Source organism: Ylistrum balloti, unplaced genomic scaffold, assembly GCF_031769215.1.
Source record: "Ylistrum balloti isolate Yb309-2 unplaced genomic scaffold, AGI_CSIRO_Ybal_v1 Utg371856, whole genome shotgun sequence".
Lineage (NCBI taxonomy): Eukaryota > Metazoa > Mollusca > Bivalvia > Pectinida > Pectinidae > Ylistrum > Ylistrum balloti.
The window spans coordinates 1-16,143 of NW_026782919.1; the positions used below are offsets into that span (position 1 = coordinate 1).

At 38.7% G+C, this 16,143-nt stretch overlaps 6 protein-coding genes and 1 non-coding gene across 7 annotated transcripts; 5 read left to right on the top strand and 2 right to left on the bottom strand.

Annotated features, from left to right (window-relative positions):
* Nucleotides 1–3,358: 3,358 nt before the first annotated feature.
* Nucleotides 3,359–6,993, top strand: LOC132563771 (ATP-dependent zinc metalloprotease FtsH-like). The gene is made up of 2 exons (XM_060228524.1): nt 3,359–4,067; nt 5,138–6,993. Exons 1-2 carry the CDS (start codon nt 3,359–3,361, stop codon nt 6,991–6,993), a joined length of 2,565 nt encoding a protein of 854 aa, XP_060084507.1.
* On the bottom strand, nt 4,125–4,198 carry Trnar-ucu (transfer RNA arginine (anticodon UCU)). The gene has a single exon. It is a non-coding gene; the product is annotated as a tRNA-Arg (tRNA).
* Nucleotides 6,994–9,583: 2,590 nt separating the features above from the next.
* Nucleotides 9,584–10,966, top strand: LOC132563772 (phosphoglucosamine mutase-like). The gene has a single exon (XM_060228525.1). It carries the CDS (start codon nt 9,584–9,586, stop codon nt 10,964–10,966), a length of 1,383 nt encoding a protein of 460 aa, XP_060084508.1.
* A 2-nt stretch (nt 10,967–10,968) lies between these two features.
* Nucleotides 10,969–11,709, top strand: LOC132563773 (pyridoxine 5'-phosphate synthase-like). The gene has a single exon (XM_060228526.1). It carries the CDS (start codon nt 10,969–10,971, stop codon nt 11,707–11,709), a length of 741 nt encoding a protein of 246 aa, XP_060084509.1.
* Nucleotides 11,710–11,715: 6 nt separating this feature from the next.
* Nucleotides 11,716–12,783, bottom strand: LOC132563775 (beta-methylmalyl-CoA dehydratase-like). The gene has a single exon (XM_060228527.1). The coding sequence runs from the start codon at nt 12,781–12,783 to the stop codon at nt 11,716–11,718; it is 1,068 nt and encodes a 355-aa protein (XP_060084510.1).
* A 98-nt stretch (nt 12,784–12,881) lies between these two features.
* Nucleotides 12,882–13,652, top strand: LOC132563776 (acyl-coenzyme A diphosphatase NUDT19-like). Its single transcript, XM_060228528.1, has one exon. It carries the CDS (start codon nt 12,882–12,884, stop codon nt 13,650–13,652), a length of 771 nt encoding a protein of 256 aa, XP_060084511.1.
* A 258-nt stretch (nt 13,653–13,910) lies between these two features.
* Nucleotides 13,911–16,137, top strand: LOC132563777 (uncharacterized zinc protease y4wA-like; the record flags this gene model as incomplete). Its single annotated transcript, XM_060228529.1, has 1 exon — nt 13,911–16,137. A coding segment is annotated over exon 1 (2,227 nt), but the record flags the coding sequence as incomplete, so codon positions are not given.
* Between the last annotated feature and the right edge of the window lie 6 nt (nt 16,138–16,143).

A 16,143-nucleotide genomic window follows, 5' to 3' on the forward strand; every position in this document is an offset into this window, starting at 1 on the left:
TTGAGAAATCCAGAAAAAGAAAGTTTATGGGTTGTTTTAGGTTTTTGTTGTACAGGTTGAGGAGCTTTTCCAAGTACATGTTTAAAGCAAGGGTCGGTAAACTCTGCGGCACAGCTTTTATCAGTTGAATAATGCGCGTGGCAGTATCTTAACCGCTTACTTTTTTCAGTTTCTGCATATAAATCGCTTTTAGCTTTCCAATGAAGATAAGAATCGAGATCGGTAGGGAGAGTAACAGACACAAATTGAGACAAGGCATCTTTAAAGGCCTTTTTGTACTGTGTACCTTGATTACGAATATGATTTTTAAAAGCAGTTAGATATTCTTGTGAAGCGGCATATTGTGCTGTTAATGGATCTTTAGAAGGATCATATTTAGGAGCACTTTGGTACAATTGGTGCAGTTGGTGTGCTGCATGACGGTAGACACCAGGAACACGTTTGTCCGGATAATTAAGACTACCAAATCCAAACAAGCCCTCTCCACCACCAGAGTATATATATTCTTCCCTTTCCGCGTCTTTCTCCTCTATCTTATAAGCAGTGTCATAATAATTATCTTCTAATTTAGCTATTTGTGATAACTCAGCATCGTAGTAACTCTGAAAATAAGCAAGCATATAATTATGAATTAGAGCTTTTGCAAAGTCATCACTACCAACGATTTGTGCATAGGATTGAGATATTTTTAGATCTGTTGGTAAATCATCAAAAGCTGTCGTTTTAAACTGGTCTTTTAAGTGGTTTGTTTTTGCTTTGACAAAATCTTGAATAAGTTTGCTTTTTTGGTCAAGTAGCTTTATCGCTTGTTCATTGTATGAACTAAATTCAGGCAATCTAAGATTAAGCAATGCATTTTCAAGGCAAGTATTGAATTCTGAACCTGATTTTGTATAACAAGGCTTTAAGTGTTGGGCATTCATCTGCATTGATGTATAAAGATCAAAATTAGCATCAATAACAGTCATAGATTGCCAGATTAATTTACGTTCGGTATCTGATATTGAGAATGAAACGTTAGGGTGGTGCTTCGTAAAAATTTGAACCAGATATTGTTTGATTACCTCAGGAGTAAGGCTTGCAAGCATATGAGCAGTCGTAGGGCGTGGTGGAGGAGTGCCTCCCCAGCTATAGGTTTTTATGCTATTTAAAAAACGTCTTGCTTTAGAAATACCTTTATTTGTAATATCTTCCGCATCATCTTTATCGGAATGAAATAAAGAAACAAAAAGGTCAACGAAACCCACAGGTGGAAAAATTGTAGCAGCCAGTTTGATCGAAGCCTTTAATACTTTTAGAAAACCATGGTCGTGCGTACCGTGTACATAGGTAATAAAGTTTGTAATATAACCTCCTGGGATGGCTCCTAGGCCAGCAAGAGCACTTAACGGTGATCTATTATTGTCGGAGTCCTCTAAAATAGAAGCCATAGAAATTAAGATCCCAAGTCCAATTCCACCAGCAGATTCAACGATTCCTTCTGCATTTAAATCTAAAGATAAAGCATATCCTCTTGGAATGATTCAAGGTTTTCAATGGAGTTACCCTAAAGCTGTAGACAGTTGATTCGTTGATATACTACAATTTTCATACTGTTTTGGGCTAATACCTCCTAAATAACTATGGCGACGTCTTCGATTATAAAACATTTCGATATAATCAAATATATCTGCACGCGCTATCGTTCTTGTTTCATACACTCTTTTACCAATTCTTTCCTTCTTCAATGAGCTGAAAAATGATTCTACTACCGCATTGTCATAACAATTGCCTCGACCACTCATACTCGCTACCAAATTATGATCCTTTAAAAAGTTTAACCATTCATAACTGGTAAATTGACTCCCTTGATCTGAATGAATAATCACTTGTGATTCTGGCCTTCTTCTACTTAATGCCATTAATAACGCAGCTAATACCAAATCTCTTTTCTGCCGTGACTGCATCGACCAACCTATCACCAGCCGTGAATACAAATCTAATACCACTGAAATATATAGCCACCCTTGCTTGGTACGCACATATGAGATATCTGTAGCCCATATCTGATTAGGAGCAGATACATCAAATTGTTGCTTGACAAGGTTGGGCGCCACTACCGATGGCTTACTGTAGATAAACTTACGTTTCTTGTAGCTATACTTGGCAACGATGCCTGCTCTTCTCATTAGACGAGCAATTCGATTCTTACTTATCTTAATACCCATTGCCCGTAAGTCTTGATAGATACGTGGGCTTCCATAAGTACAACCTGATTCTTGATAAGACTTCTTGATCATTGCCAGCAGCTTTTTATTTTCGATAGCTCTGTTTGACTGTGGCTGTTTTAGCCAGGCATAAAAGCCACTGCGATGTACTTGCAAGACACGACACATTGCGGTGACAGGAAACGTCTTTTGATGATTTTTGATAAACACGTACTTTACTCTGACAGTTTGGCAAAGTACGTTGCGGCCTTTTTTAGGATGTCACGCTCCTGAGTTAAGCGACGTACCTCAAGCTTCAGTTTTTGTATTTCTTGTTTGTCGGGATTATCTTTCTGTACACAATTAAAGCGGCTATCTTTTAGCCAGGCATATAGGCTTTTATCAGAGATGCCTAGGCGCATCGATACTTCAACAACGCTGTAACCTTGCTCTGTGACTTGGCGCACTGCTTCTATTTTGAATTCCTGGCTGTACTTCTGATTCGACATTTAACACTCCTTTTTCTAAATTTAGAGTGTCTACAGCTTTAGGGTAACTCCACAATTTTTTCTGAAAGGTGTGTTGAAAAATCACTACTTGGCACTTCTGTAAGAGAAGTCTTTACATACTCTAAGTCGTCAAGACCGCCTGTTTCTAAATACTCCGGCTCAGAGAATGAGGTTTCTTCTTCTTGAGGATCGTTAAAAACACAACTACCTGCAAAGGCTGGCTGAGAAAGAAACGTAATGAATGTGACAAATAACGATAAATAAGTAGTAACTCTGTAGAGAGACAACATAATAAGAACCTCAAAATCTTATTGATATTAGAAAGAATATAATTGAAAAATAAATATGATAACATTGCTATTATATTTGCTGCATAAGTAACATAAATGTAAGAAAATGTAACAGAATAAGGTAATAAAATATTTAATTTTAAACATAAGTTTGATCAATATCGATAAGATATCTATATCGCTCAATTAAATCAGGTAAAGAGGTTTTTAAATGAAATTTCAGATATTTCAGGTAGCAGTAATCGTACTTTTGTTAAATAGCCATTCTACTGTAGTATTGGCTGGTAGATGTTTAGGATATGCCGAGTCTAATCTCCGCATTGCAGACGCATCTTTTGAAAAGCTACGTACACAGTCAACTTCTGCAACCAGAATGCTAGAAAATTTATATCTGGAATTAGACTTAGATGAGCAAACAATAAAATTTATTGATGACTCTTTTAATCAATTCTTAGAAAAAAAAGGAAGCCAAGCAACTTTTGCTAAATTTTTAAGAGACCGTAATACACGATTGATTTTTCGGCAACATCTTTCAGAAGCGCAATTTGCGAAACTAGAAACAAAACTTGAGGAATTAGAACAGATATACGGAATTCAACAACTGATTGAACGATTACGCCAGACACAGGAAGATATGAAACTACCGTTAAAAAAACGTATTGTTTTTGATATACACCACTGTGAGTTCGGTAATTGTGCTGACTTAGCCCAGATTTATTTGCAACAGATAGAGAGAGAAGGACCAGAAAAATTAGCAGTGGATGTGTATGCAATTAATAGCGAGGATCATGCGTTTGTTGTTATTGGATTAGATGATCAATCTTCGTTTTTTAAATGGTTAACAAACAAAAATGGGAGCCGGTTTTTACAAGTTGGCCCTAAGCCAATGCCAAATGAAGAAGCTGTTATAGCTGATCCCTGGGGAGGGTTTCGTGTCAAATTCAAAGATCTCATTGAACAAGGTGAAGCTATTTTTGATAACCCAGAAATAGAACAGAACCTTGTTGTTCCTAAAAAAGTGCTGAAGGAAGCTTTTTTTGATAAAGGGAAATTACGTGTTTTTTCTAGGCTACTAATAGGAGGTATTTAGTTAGGTTTTTTATTAAAGAGTTTTAGATAGGCTTATGAATTTTTGAATATGCGCCCGGCAGGATTCGAACCTGCGACCTTGAGCTTAGAAGGCTCCTGCTCTATCCGGCTGAGCTACGGGCGCTGAAAAGCTGAAAATAAGTAAAGATTTAAAAAATAAAAATATAAAAAAATATCGTAATCTAAATAACAACTATTTATTATACGAATTGTCTATCTAGTTATTTTAGCTACGCAGTTTTATTTAAAGCATTTAATGCTTTTTGCGCTTCAGGTACTGTCTTTTTTGGGCTGATTTTGTACCAACAGTTAAGAATTAAACCTGTTTCGTCAATCAAAAAAGAAGAGCGAATAATACCCATATACTTACGACCATACATTGATTTTTCACCCCAGACACCGTATTGTTGAGCTGTGATATGCTCTGGGTCTGATAGTAACGGAAAAGTTAGGTTGTATTTATCTGCAAACTTTTTTTGTGCTTCTGGAAGATCAGGGCTAATACCAACGATGTCAACGTTTAGGCTCTGAAAATCGGGCAAAGAGGATTGTAATTCACAAGATTGTGTTGTACAACCGGGAGTATTTGCTTTTGGATAAAAGTATAAAAGAACTTTTTTACCTTTAAAGTTTGTTAGTTTTTGAGTATGACTATTCTGATCTTGTAGAGTAATCGTAGGGGCTTTAGCCACAGGTGTGAGTAAAGCCATCTGTATTTAACCTTTCTAGTATCTCTTCTTGGACTAAACAGCCTGTTTTTGTTACTCTAGAATATTACGAAGAGTCCTGCAAAATTAATTACGTTTAATATATCTAAATTTGAGTTAAACTAGTAAACTACTAGAAGATTAAACAAAAATATATTTTGTTCAAATTCTGTACAGAAAAGTTTCAGTTTATTGATTCGTAAAGTTTTTATGGCTCTTTATAATTTATTAATCAAAAATTTGCGTTAACGCTTGTAATACGGGGATTTCTTTGCAAAGTTTCTATCGTAATCTTGCTCTCTGGTTTCTACTGATTCTTTTTCTTGTTGTTATCTACAACATTTTTCCTGTTCCAGAACAGACTGCACTTAAATGGAATTATAGTGAGTTTATCAACGCTGTTGATACAGATGCAGTCGAAAAAGTAAAAATTATTGATAACCGTTTAGAAGGTAGCACTGTGGATAAAGAGAAATTTGAGGTCTTTGTACCTGAAGATCCAGAACTTATTTCTCTCTTACGGTCTAAAAATGTCATTGTCGAAGTGCAACCAAGACCAGAAGAATCCCTATGGAAATCTATTTTAATCAGCTGGTTTCCCATGCTATTAATTATAGGTTTATGGATTTTAATGATTCGGCAGATGCAAGCTGGCGGTGGTCGAGCAATGTCTTTTGGTAAAGCTCGGATACAACTTGTTAATGAGAATCAAAAGCAGACTACGTTTCAAGACGTTGCCGGTGTAGACGAAGCTAAAGATGAGTTGAAAGAAATTGTTGATTTTCTTAAGGATCCAGAGAAATTTACACGTTTTGGGGGACGTATTCCTAAAGGTGTATTATTGATCGGGTCACCTGGTACAGGTAAAACACTGCTTGCTAAAGCTGTAGCAGGTGAAGCGGATGTTCCTTTTTTTAGTATTAGTGGTAGTGACTTTGTCGAGATGTTCGTTGGGGTAGGGGCTAGTCGTGTACGAGATCTATTTGCTCAAGCACGAAAATCTGCACCAGGTATTATTTTTATTGACGAAATTGATGCTGTAGGTAGACACCGAGGTGCTGGTCTTGGTGGTGGTCATGATGAACGTGAACAAACATTAAATCAAATGTTAGTTGAGATGGATGGTATGGACTCTTCCGAAGGGGTCATTATTATCGCTGCAACAAATAGGCCTGACGTCCTTGATCCTGCGTTACTTAGGCCAGGACGTTTTGACCGTCGTGTTGTTGTGCCAATGCCAGATAAAAAAGGTCGTCAACATATTTTAGAAGTTCATTCAGAAAAGAAAAAAGTACCATTAACCAAAGATGTAAATATTGAAGCTATTGCTAAATCCACACCTGGTTTAAGTGGTGCTGATCTTGAAAACTTGGTCAACGAAGCAGCATTACTAGCCGCACGAAAACAGACAAATAAAGAAAATAAACCAGCTGTTACGATGGCAGACTTTGAACAAGCTAAAGATAAAGTATTAATGGGCGCAGAACGGCGTTCAATGGTACTTTCTGATAAAGAAAAACGTATTACGGCCTACCATGAAGCTGGTCATGCTTTAGTCGCTATTTATTTACCGGATGCTGACCCTGTACATAAAGTGACGATTATTCCTCGGGGAATGGCTTTAGGATTAACACAGCAGTTACCTGAACAAGAGATGCATACATATTCACGCGATTATTTATTGGCAATGATAAAAGTGCTGATGGGTGGACGTGCTGCTGAAGAACTTATCTTTGAGTCGATAACAACAGGTGCTGGTAATGATATTGAACGTGCTACAGAGATGGCACGGCGGATGGTTTGCGAATGGGGTATGAGTGAGAAAGTTGGGCCGTTACGTTTTGGTAATAAGGGAAATGAAGAGGTCTTTTTAGGGCGTGATTTTGCTTCAGTTAAGAATTATAGTGAATCTACTGCGTTGTTAATTGACGAAGAGGTTCAACAAATAGTACGAACTGCTTATGATGAAGCTCTAAAGATTCTAAGGGACCATCAAGATGTACTTACAGCTGTATCCGAAGCCCTATTAGAACGTGAAACGATTTCGGCAGAAGACCTAGATCTACTTGTTAATGGTCAACCATTACCACCAGAAGGTGGCGAGGAGCCTGAATCTGATATTTCTTCTAACCAAGACTCTTCAGAGCCTCAAGATTCTGCTGGAACTGAAGATAAGACGTCTGCAGATTCAGATACAACAGATAATATATAAGCTATATGTGTAGTAATGTATCGATAAGCATCGATTCTCGAGATTGCTTACCGAGTATGCGTTTACAGTCTTGGAAATTACCAACACATCGCAGTGCAATCATGGGAATTTTAAATGTTACCCCAGATTCTTTTTCTGATGGCGGGAAATGGGTCACAACCAAACAATGTGCCCAGCGAATTACTCAACTATGCCAGGAAGGTGCTGATATAATTGACGTTGGTGCTGAATCTACACGTCCTAATGCTGAGGCAGTCCCAGCATCTGTCCAGATTGAACGTTTAAAACCCCTTTTTGAATTAGTCAGAGAAATTCCCTTGCCATTAAGTATTGATACACGTTCTGCCGCTGTTGCTAAAGAGTGTCTAAAATACGGTTTTGAAATTGTAAATGATGTAAGTGGTGGCAAATTTGATCCGCATTTATTACCACTTATCGCAGATGCAAATGTTGTTGTAATTGTAATGCATTCACGTGGAACACCTACAACGATGGATACACAGTGCCAATATACCAATTTGGCTCAAGATGTTATTGCTGAATGGCAAACGCAAGCACGCAAATTTTATGCTGCAGGTGTACCAGAGGAGCAAGTTTGGTTTGATCCTGGTCTTGGGTTTGCGAAGAACTCTATACAATGTTGGCAGTTACTTAGATACTTTAGAGAGATGGGTGAACCTATACAAGTCCCTTGGGTTATAGGTGCTAGCCGTAAGCGTTTTACAAATTTAAGCAATCTTGATTTTCAAGAACGTGATGGTATTTCTAATGCAATTATTGCTGCTATTGGCGTGAAGCGTCCAGCTATTTTTAGAGTTCATGATGTAGTTGGGGCACGACAAACTGTGTCAGTGGTGACGAAATTAACGACGGATTTTGTTTCATGAATGGGCTAGGTATTGCTGTTTCATGGCGAGACTTATTTGATATTGTCGTTATAACAATTGTCGTCTATCGTGTCTTAGTGATTATGCGCGGAACGCGCGCTGCACAAGTTTTATTAGGACTACTATTTATTCTTACAGCCTTTCTTATCAGTCAATTTTTTGGTTTAGTTGCCCTAAATTGGCTAATGACACATTTTGTAAATAATTTATTTTTAATTCTTATTGTTTTATTTCAAAATGAAATTAGAAGAGGCTTAGCACAAGTAGGTCGTGCCAAAATATTTGGTGGTGCTTCGATAGAAGAGCTAGGGCGCGTGATTGAAGAAGTTGTTCGGGTTTGTTCACGCCTATCAGAGCAACGAGTAGGGGCAATACTTGTCCTTGTACGTAAAACAGCATTAGGTCGAATTATTGAAAGCGGTACACGGCTTGACTCTCTTGTCAGCCAACGTTTGATTGAAACAATTTTTCAGCCAAAAACACCCCTTCATGATGGTGCTGTTGTTATTGATGGAAATCGTCTTGTAGCTGCAAGTTGTGTTTTACCACTTGCTACAGATGCTCAACTTCCTCAAGAATTTGGTACACGCCATCGTGCCGCACTAGGTTTAAGCCAAGAATCTGATGCCATTGTCATTACTGTTAGTGAAGAATTGGGAATGATTAGTGTTGCTATTGAAGGACAGTTTATTTTTGATTTAAAGCCAGAAGAGCTTAGAAGTCGGTTACAAGAAATGTTGTATTCACGTCAGCAAGGGCAACCAACATGAAGCCACAGTGGGTTATGAATAATTGGCTACTTAAGGTTTTAAGTGTTGTTATTGCATTTTTTATTTGGTTTTTTGTACGTGTTGAGGAGCGTAACGAAGTCATCCTACGTATACCTATCCATTATGCTAACGTTCCAGAAGAACGTATGGTTGTAGGAGAACCTATACCAGAAATCCAAGTTGTTGTAGAGGGGCCTAGGACGTTATTGACGCAAGTAGAGCAAGGCGTTGGCCATTATGAGATCGATTTTACTGATGCAGATGTTGGAACACAACGTATTCGTATACGCCCTGATGGTATTCGATTACCGCGAGGTGTCGATATTATCCGTATCATTCCCAGTATTATCGAAGTAGAACTACAGCGAGTATCTAACTATCGTTTACCGGTTCAAGCTGTATTAGACAAAAATAGTATTGCACCTGGTTTTGAAATTAGTGAAGTTGATATTGAACCCCATCAGCTTGATATTGTTGTTTCGTTAGCTAGCTTAGATGGTATTAGATTTCTCAAAACACGTAGTCTACCAATTCAAGACCTTAAAACAGATTGGAGTGGCGTCGTCGAAATCGATACTAGCGGCTTATACATTAAAAATATTACAGCCCGTGAAGTTGAAGTTTTTATTCAGGTTGTACCTAAAATGATTACTCAAACGTTTGTTGATGTCCCAATAAAAATTCGCGGTTTAAGTCACCTTTATGAACCCCAAACAACGAAGAGTATCATTAAACTTGTTGGACCAGAAAACCTTGTTAAACGATTATCATCGGAATCTCTTGAGGCTTATGTCCAAGTACAAAATCCTATTCCAGACAAAAGCAAAATGCCAGTATTCGCAGATCTGCCAGATCAAGTTATTATGACAGAGATTACCCCTGCAGAAGTTACTCTTAAATATAAATGATACAGATAGATTATAAAATTATAATATGACCAATTTGACAATACATAGTTCTGAGCGGACATTATTTGGCACTGATGGTATTCGTGGTATTGCAAATACTTGGCCGATGGATAGCCAAGCAGCTCTAATGGCAGGTAAAGCTATCGCGGCCTGGTTTAAACAAGATCAAAGACGACATAAAATTGTTATAGGAAAAGATACACGTTTAAGCGGTTATATGATTGAGACAGCTCTTGCATCCGGACTGGTTGCTATGGGCGTTGATGTTTACCTTGTTGGGCCATTACCAACACCTGGTATTGCTTTTATTACCTCAGGTATGCGTGCAGATGCTGGCGTTATGATTAGCGCCAGCCATAATAGCTACGAGTACAATGGTGTTAAAATTTTTGATCGTTCAGGTTTTAAACTAGATGATGCCGCTGAGTACCAAATAGAGCAGTACATGAAACAAGCGGATTCTTTAGAAAAATATTTAGCTTGCCCTCAAAAACTAGGCAAAGCCTATCGCATTGATGATGCAGTTGGTCGCTATGTTGTTTACCTAAAAAGCTCTTTTCCGAGAGCTTTAACACTAGATGGTCTAAGGATTGTCGTTGATTGTGCAAACGGAGCTACGTATAAAGTTGCTCCAGAGGTCTTCAGCGAACTAGGAGCAGATGTTCATCCTGTAGGTGTTTCTCCAAATGGAATGAATATTAATCTTGGTGTTGGGTCAACAGATACTGCTTTAGCGCAAAGGCGTGTCCAAGAAATTGGTGCCGATTTAGGGATTGCATTAGATGGAGATGGCGATCGCTTAATTTTAATTGATGAAAATGGCAAAATTGTTGATGGAGATGCTGTTCTTGCCTTTGTTGGTCGACATTTATTAGAACACGGAAAGCTTACTAACAACACGGTTGTTGCAACAGTTACAAGCAATTTAGGCTTAGATTTTGCAATTCAGTCTAGCGGTGGTACTGTTGAGCGTACAGATGTTGGTGATCGCTATGTTGCCCAACGTATGCGTGAAGTTGGTAGTAATTTTGGTGGTGAATCTAGTGGCCATCTTATTTTTATGGATGAAAGCACTACTGGCGATGGTACATTAGCAGCGTTACAAATTTTACAAGTAATGCAAGAATCTGGAAAACCATTGTCTACGTTAGCGTCTTTGATGGAACCGATACCTCAAATTACAAAGAATTTATCTATAATACGTAAGATTCCTTTTAGCGAAATGCCAGAAATTTCAAATCTAACCAAAAAAATTGAACAGAAATTAAAAGGACGAGGACGGGTACTTTTACGTTATTCAGGTACAGAGGACCTTATACGTATCTTACTTGAGGGAGAAGATAAAACACAACTTCAGGTCTATGCAGATGAACTTACCGATATACTACAACGTATGCTTGGAGAATAAGTATGATGTTAACTAGAATTAGGTTAGGTGTAAATGTTGATCATGTCGCAACATTAAGAGAAGCACGCAAGATATCAGAGCCTGACCCTGTCCAAGCAGCAATTTTTGCTGAGCAGGCTGGAGCTGATCAAATAACAGTCCATTTACGCGAGGACCGACGTCATATTCAAGAACGCGATGTTATGTTATTACGTGAAGTTCTCCATGTACCCTTAAATCTTGAAATGGCACCAACACAAGAGATGGTTCACTTCGCTTTAAAAGTAAAGCCTGATATTGTGACATTGGTACCAGAACGTAGAGAAGAAGTTACAACAGAAGGTGGTCTGGATATCTCTCGTAATAAAGATATACTATCTCGGATCACGAATCATTTGGGAGATGCTGGTATTCAAACAGCTGTTTTTATTGCGCCTGATTTACAACAAATAAAAGAAGCTAAACGTATTGGTGTATCTGCTATCGAGCTACATACAGGTGAGTATGCAAATACACGTACACATGCAGAGAGAGACCGGCGTCTGAATATTCTAAAGGAAGCGTGCCGAGCTGCCGCACGTGTAAGCCTCCAAGTGCACGCGGGTCACGGTTTGAATTTACATAATATTGCTCTCTTAGCCCAGATACCAGAACTAGAAGAAGTCAACATTGGCCATAGTATTGTTGGCCGTGCTATCTTTGTTGGTTTTACTAAGGCTATTCAGGAAATGCGTACAGCATTAGATTTGTATCGTCACACGTAGTTATAGCTATGCGTAATGGCTACGACGCTTAATAGCTAATTGACGTTCCAACTCAAAAATTTGTATCCGTTGCCAAGAACCATCGTCTTCTTGACGCTGCATTTTATAACCCCGTAATACAGTAGTTAGTAGGCCTAAGTCTTCACGTTCCGGATAAGGGGCAGCCGTTTTAATCTCAGTGCTGCAGAAAACAGTATCGCCAACAAAAATGGGTGCAGTATGTTTACCAGAAGCGTAACATACATCGGAAAGTGCATTTTCGCCAATATCTGCACAGCTTAATCCCAAGCAGAGATTAAAAGGAATACCACCATAAACAAGCAACTTACCACCTAAATATTTTCCAGGGTTTGCATCAATTAGATACTGATTGCAGTGAACTTGGCTCGTATTATCTAGTTTACCTGTTAAGGCAATATGTTCATCTGTAACAACACGTCCACGACTATGTTCAAGGAGTGTCCCTGGTTTAAAATCTTCAAAATAGCTATCAGATGTTGTTAGATAAGCTTTGTCAGAATAACGTTTATTATGGTCATAGTCTGGTAGTACTGGTTTCGCTTCGACAAGATCCGCATGATCCAACTTTTGATGTTCTACTATCTTTTTAGAATCACGTTTCCAAATTTGAACAGAGCGCTGAAAAGTTAAGACAACGTTGCCATGCTGATTACGACCTGTACTTTGTACTGTAACAACACCACGGTCATCATTTTTACTACTAGGAATAATTTCGAGGATTTTTGTTTCTACCTCAATCGTGTCTCCAATATACAGGGGCGCACCAAAACACATATCTTTATAGCCCAGATTCGCGCGAGCATTTTCACTAATATCTTCTACGGTCTGACTAAAAACAACATTCATCACCAAGCCAGGAGGACAAACAAGACTTTTAAATCCATATAAAGTCGCATAGGTATTATTTTTGGATAATGGGTTTGTTGTAAAAGAGAAATCGGTAAAGTCATTAAATAAACCAGCAGTTATCGTTTTGCCTCGTTTATGGCGAAATAACTGTCCTGGAGTAAAATCTTCTAAAAAATGACCTGTTTGTTTACGAATAACATCCATATCGAGTATTAGCTCCTAAATCTTAATCAATGTTTTTAACATCAAAGTCTCTCATGATAGACTGACTCAGAAGTTGTGCAACTTATCCCTAAAAACGAATGATCATCAAAGAACCTGTAGATAGCTCTTATGGGAATTCAAAATCAGTAGAACCCCAAGTATCGGCATCTGTTCTATGTTTACGGCGAGTAAAACAATCTTTTGAAATTCTGTTTGTGCAGCGACCAAAAACATCACGAGTGGCACCAGAGTATTATGTTTTTCCTGGCGGTAAGATAGACCCCGAAGATGCTTCAGATAGCGCTTTGAGTCGTCTTTCTAATACCTCTCCGACATGTTGTTCAACAGATGTAACTTATCCTATTGCTCTTGCAGCATGCCGCGAGTTATATGAAGAGGTTGGCATTTTAGTTACGCAGGATGAGACAGAATCCGTTGACAGCTTAGCAACAATGATCTCTTTAGAAACTTTTTATACAGATCTTATCAAAGCGCAGATCAAGTTAGACATCAGCAAACTACATTATTGGCTTCGCTGGATTACACCAAAACCAATGCCAGTTCGGTTTGATACCTATTTCTTTGTACTCCAAGTACCTGAACAACTTCAAGTTTTTCCCCATCCAGATGAAATTGAAAATATCTGTTGGATGCACCCTCAAGAAGCATTAATGGCTTATACTGAAGGCCAAATGCCGATGCTATTTCCGACGGTACGTAACTTGGAACAGTTGGCATCTTTAGAATGTATAGATGACGTAATCACATTTGTGAGAGAATTTCCTAAACTAACAATAGAACCCACGCTATATCGAGATAAAACTGGAGAACTTGAGTTAGAAATGCCTACCAATTGGCCTATCTGTTAAGCGTGTATGCTGTAGAATCATTATGAAACTCAGGATATTGATATCATAAACGATACAATAGGAAACAAAACATAAATATTAGCGCATCTATTAGTTATAGATACGCTAAGGTCACGGAATAATCTAAGGCTTATTTAGGAGTTCCATATGCACGGTTTAAGTCTATCGAGAAAAAAACGGAGAGGGCGTACATACACAGTTGCCGTAACGTTATGTATGGCTCTGTTACAAGGAGGTTGTGTCGCAATGAAAGCAAAAATGGCAACTGAAACAATGAACGTAAATCAAGATGCTTTTGGACAGGCTGAAACCGTTGTTTTAGATAATGGTTTACGAATCTTATTGTTAGAAGACCACAGTGCACCCGTTGTCTCATTACAGAACTGGGTCAGGTTTGGCGGTGCAGACGAAGAAGAAGTTGTTGCCGGTGTCGCTCATGTATTTGAGCATATGTTATTTAAAGGCTCCCAGCAGTTTCCCCAAGGTGAGATGGCATCGATGATTGAGAGTGCAGGGGGGCATGTGAATGCCTGGACGAGTAATGATGAAACTGTTTACCACTTAACCGTTTCTAGCCGGTATTGGCAACAAGGGTTTGATGCCCTTGCCGATGCAGTTTTAAATCCGCTCTTTGACGCTGAAGAGCTAAAGCGTGAGTTAGAAGTTGTCCAAGAAGAAATTCGCCGTGGTAAAGATAGTCCCGATCGCGAATTATGGTATCGCTTATCTAAACTTTTATACCAAGAGCATCCTTATGGGCGGCCAGTAATTGGCTATCCCGAAACAGTCAATAAAATTGGCCGTGATGAACTGATTCGTATTTTTAAAAGTTGGTATGTACCTAATAATATGGTTTTTGTTGCCGTTGGCGATTTTAAACGTGAAGAACTGCTCGAACGTCTTCAAAAAACCTATGGTGAACGTCTGCAACAACAGCTACCAGAGCGACCACGTCCTTCAGAGCCAGCTCAACAACAACCCAGAGTAGATACATTTAATTTTCGGGCAGAGTTAGCACGTGTCGAGATTGCTTTTCCTGGTATCGCGGCCTCTCATCAAGACCTAGCTGCTCTTGATTTACTAAGTGATATCCTGGGGACAGGTGGAAACTCCATTCTTTATGATGTTTTAAAGCGTCAGCGCCAGTTAGCACTAGATGTCTCTGCTTATAACTATACACCTAAAGATCCAGGCGCTTTTATTCTTGGAGCTAGTTTTGAAACAAAGTACGCTAAAGATGTTATTCAGACCTTAATCCAAGAAGCTAACCGTGCTCAAGAGCTTCAGATTACAGCTGCAGATTTAGAAGCAGCAAAAACGAGAATAATTAGTCAATTTGTACATGCCCAAGAAACCTATCAAGGAATCGCCCGTTACCTTGGCCGTTTTGATACAACCTACGGTAACCCACAATTTGGACAGGCATATATTGCCTCATTGCGCCAGCTAACTCAAGAAGATTTACAACGCGTTGCAGCTACTTATTTGAAATCAGCACAAGCCAATATTGTTTTATTAGTACCAACTGGAGATCCTTTACCAAGTAAGCAAGAAGTACTGAACTGGGCAAAACAGGCAGAGAGCCTAGATCCAGAGAGCAAAGCGGTTGCGACGTTACTAGGTCATGATGAACAAGCTAATGTTTCCTGGTATCAATTACCAAATGGTGTCCGTTTAGTACACCAAGAAGATAAGAAATCGCCTTTGGTCTCAATGTATGCATCATTTGGGCTAGGTGTTTGGGCAGAACCTGAAGGTAAAGAAGGTATTACAAGGTTAATGACATCTTTATGGGATCAAGGTACAAGCAGCTTATCACCCACAGAATTAGAACGAAGATTAGACAGTCTTGGTGCATCTATCGGTGCCTCTGCTGGTCAAGATGTAATTGCACTTTCTGGACGTTTTTTAAAAGACAAACTTTCCGAGAGTTTAGAGCTCTTTTTTGATGTTTTACAACAACCAGCCTTTGCTCAGCGAGAACTTGATATTGAACGTTTAGATCAATTACGTGAACTAGAAGCGTTACGTGAGCACAAATATCGTTATACAGCACAACAGTTTAGATCACATTTTTATGAAAATCACCCTTATGGACGTTCTATACTTGGTTCTGTTGAATCGCTCAATGCAATTTCACGCCCAGATATACAAAAGATCCATCATCAACTTTTATCAGAAACAGAAATCGTGATTGGTATATCGGGTAATATTTCTGCTAAGGAAGCAATTGATAAGGTTGAGCAATTATTTGCTAAAACTTTATTAGCACGTCAGATGGTTACCCCCAAAAAGATTAAGCCTTTAAGTAAAAAAGATACCTTTAGTGAAATTGTTCTTAAAGATACAGGTAGTCAAACCCATATCATATGGGGATTTCCAACTGTAGATAGACTCCATGTAGATCGTGCAGCATTACGTGTGTTAGATGCTATTTTAAGTGGTATGGGGGGACGGCTATTTATGGAACTACGAGACCAAAAAAGTTTGG

Bases quoted from the DNA above. Each gene is read 5' to 3' on its own strand.
- LOC132563771 (XM_060228524.1), top strand. From the start codon at position 3,359: ATGCTAGAAAATTTATATCTGGAATTAGACTTAGATGAGCAAACAATA. The intron at 4,068-5,137 runs GTATTTAGTTAG...TTCCTGTTCCAG, and splicing joins TTCTAGGCTACTAATAGGAG to AACAGACTGCACTTAAATGG.
- LOC132563772 (XM_060228525.1), top strand. From the start codon at position 9,584: ATGACCAATTTGACAATACATAGTTCTGAGCGGACATTATTTGGCACT.
- LOC132563773 (XM_060228526.1), top strand. From the start codon at position 10,969: ATGATGTTAACTAGAATTAGGTTAGGTGTAAATGTTGATCATGTCGCA.
- LOC132563775 (XM_060228527.1), bottom strand. From the start codon at position 12,783: ATGGATGTTATTCGTAAACAAACAGGTCATTTTTTAGAAGATTTTACT.
- LOC132563776 (XM_060228528.1), top strand. From the start codon at position 12,882: ATGATCATCAAAGAACCTGTAGATAGCTCTTATGGGAATTCAAAATCA.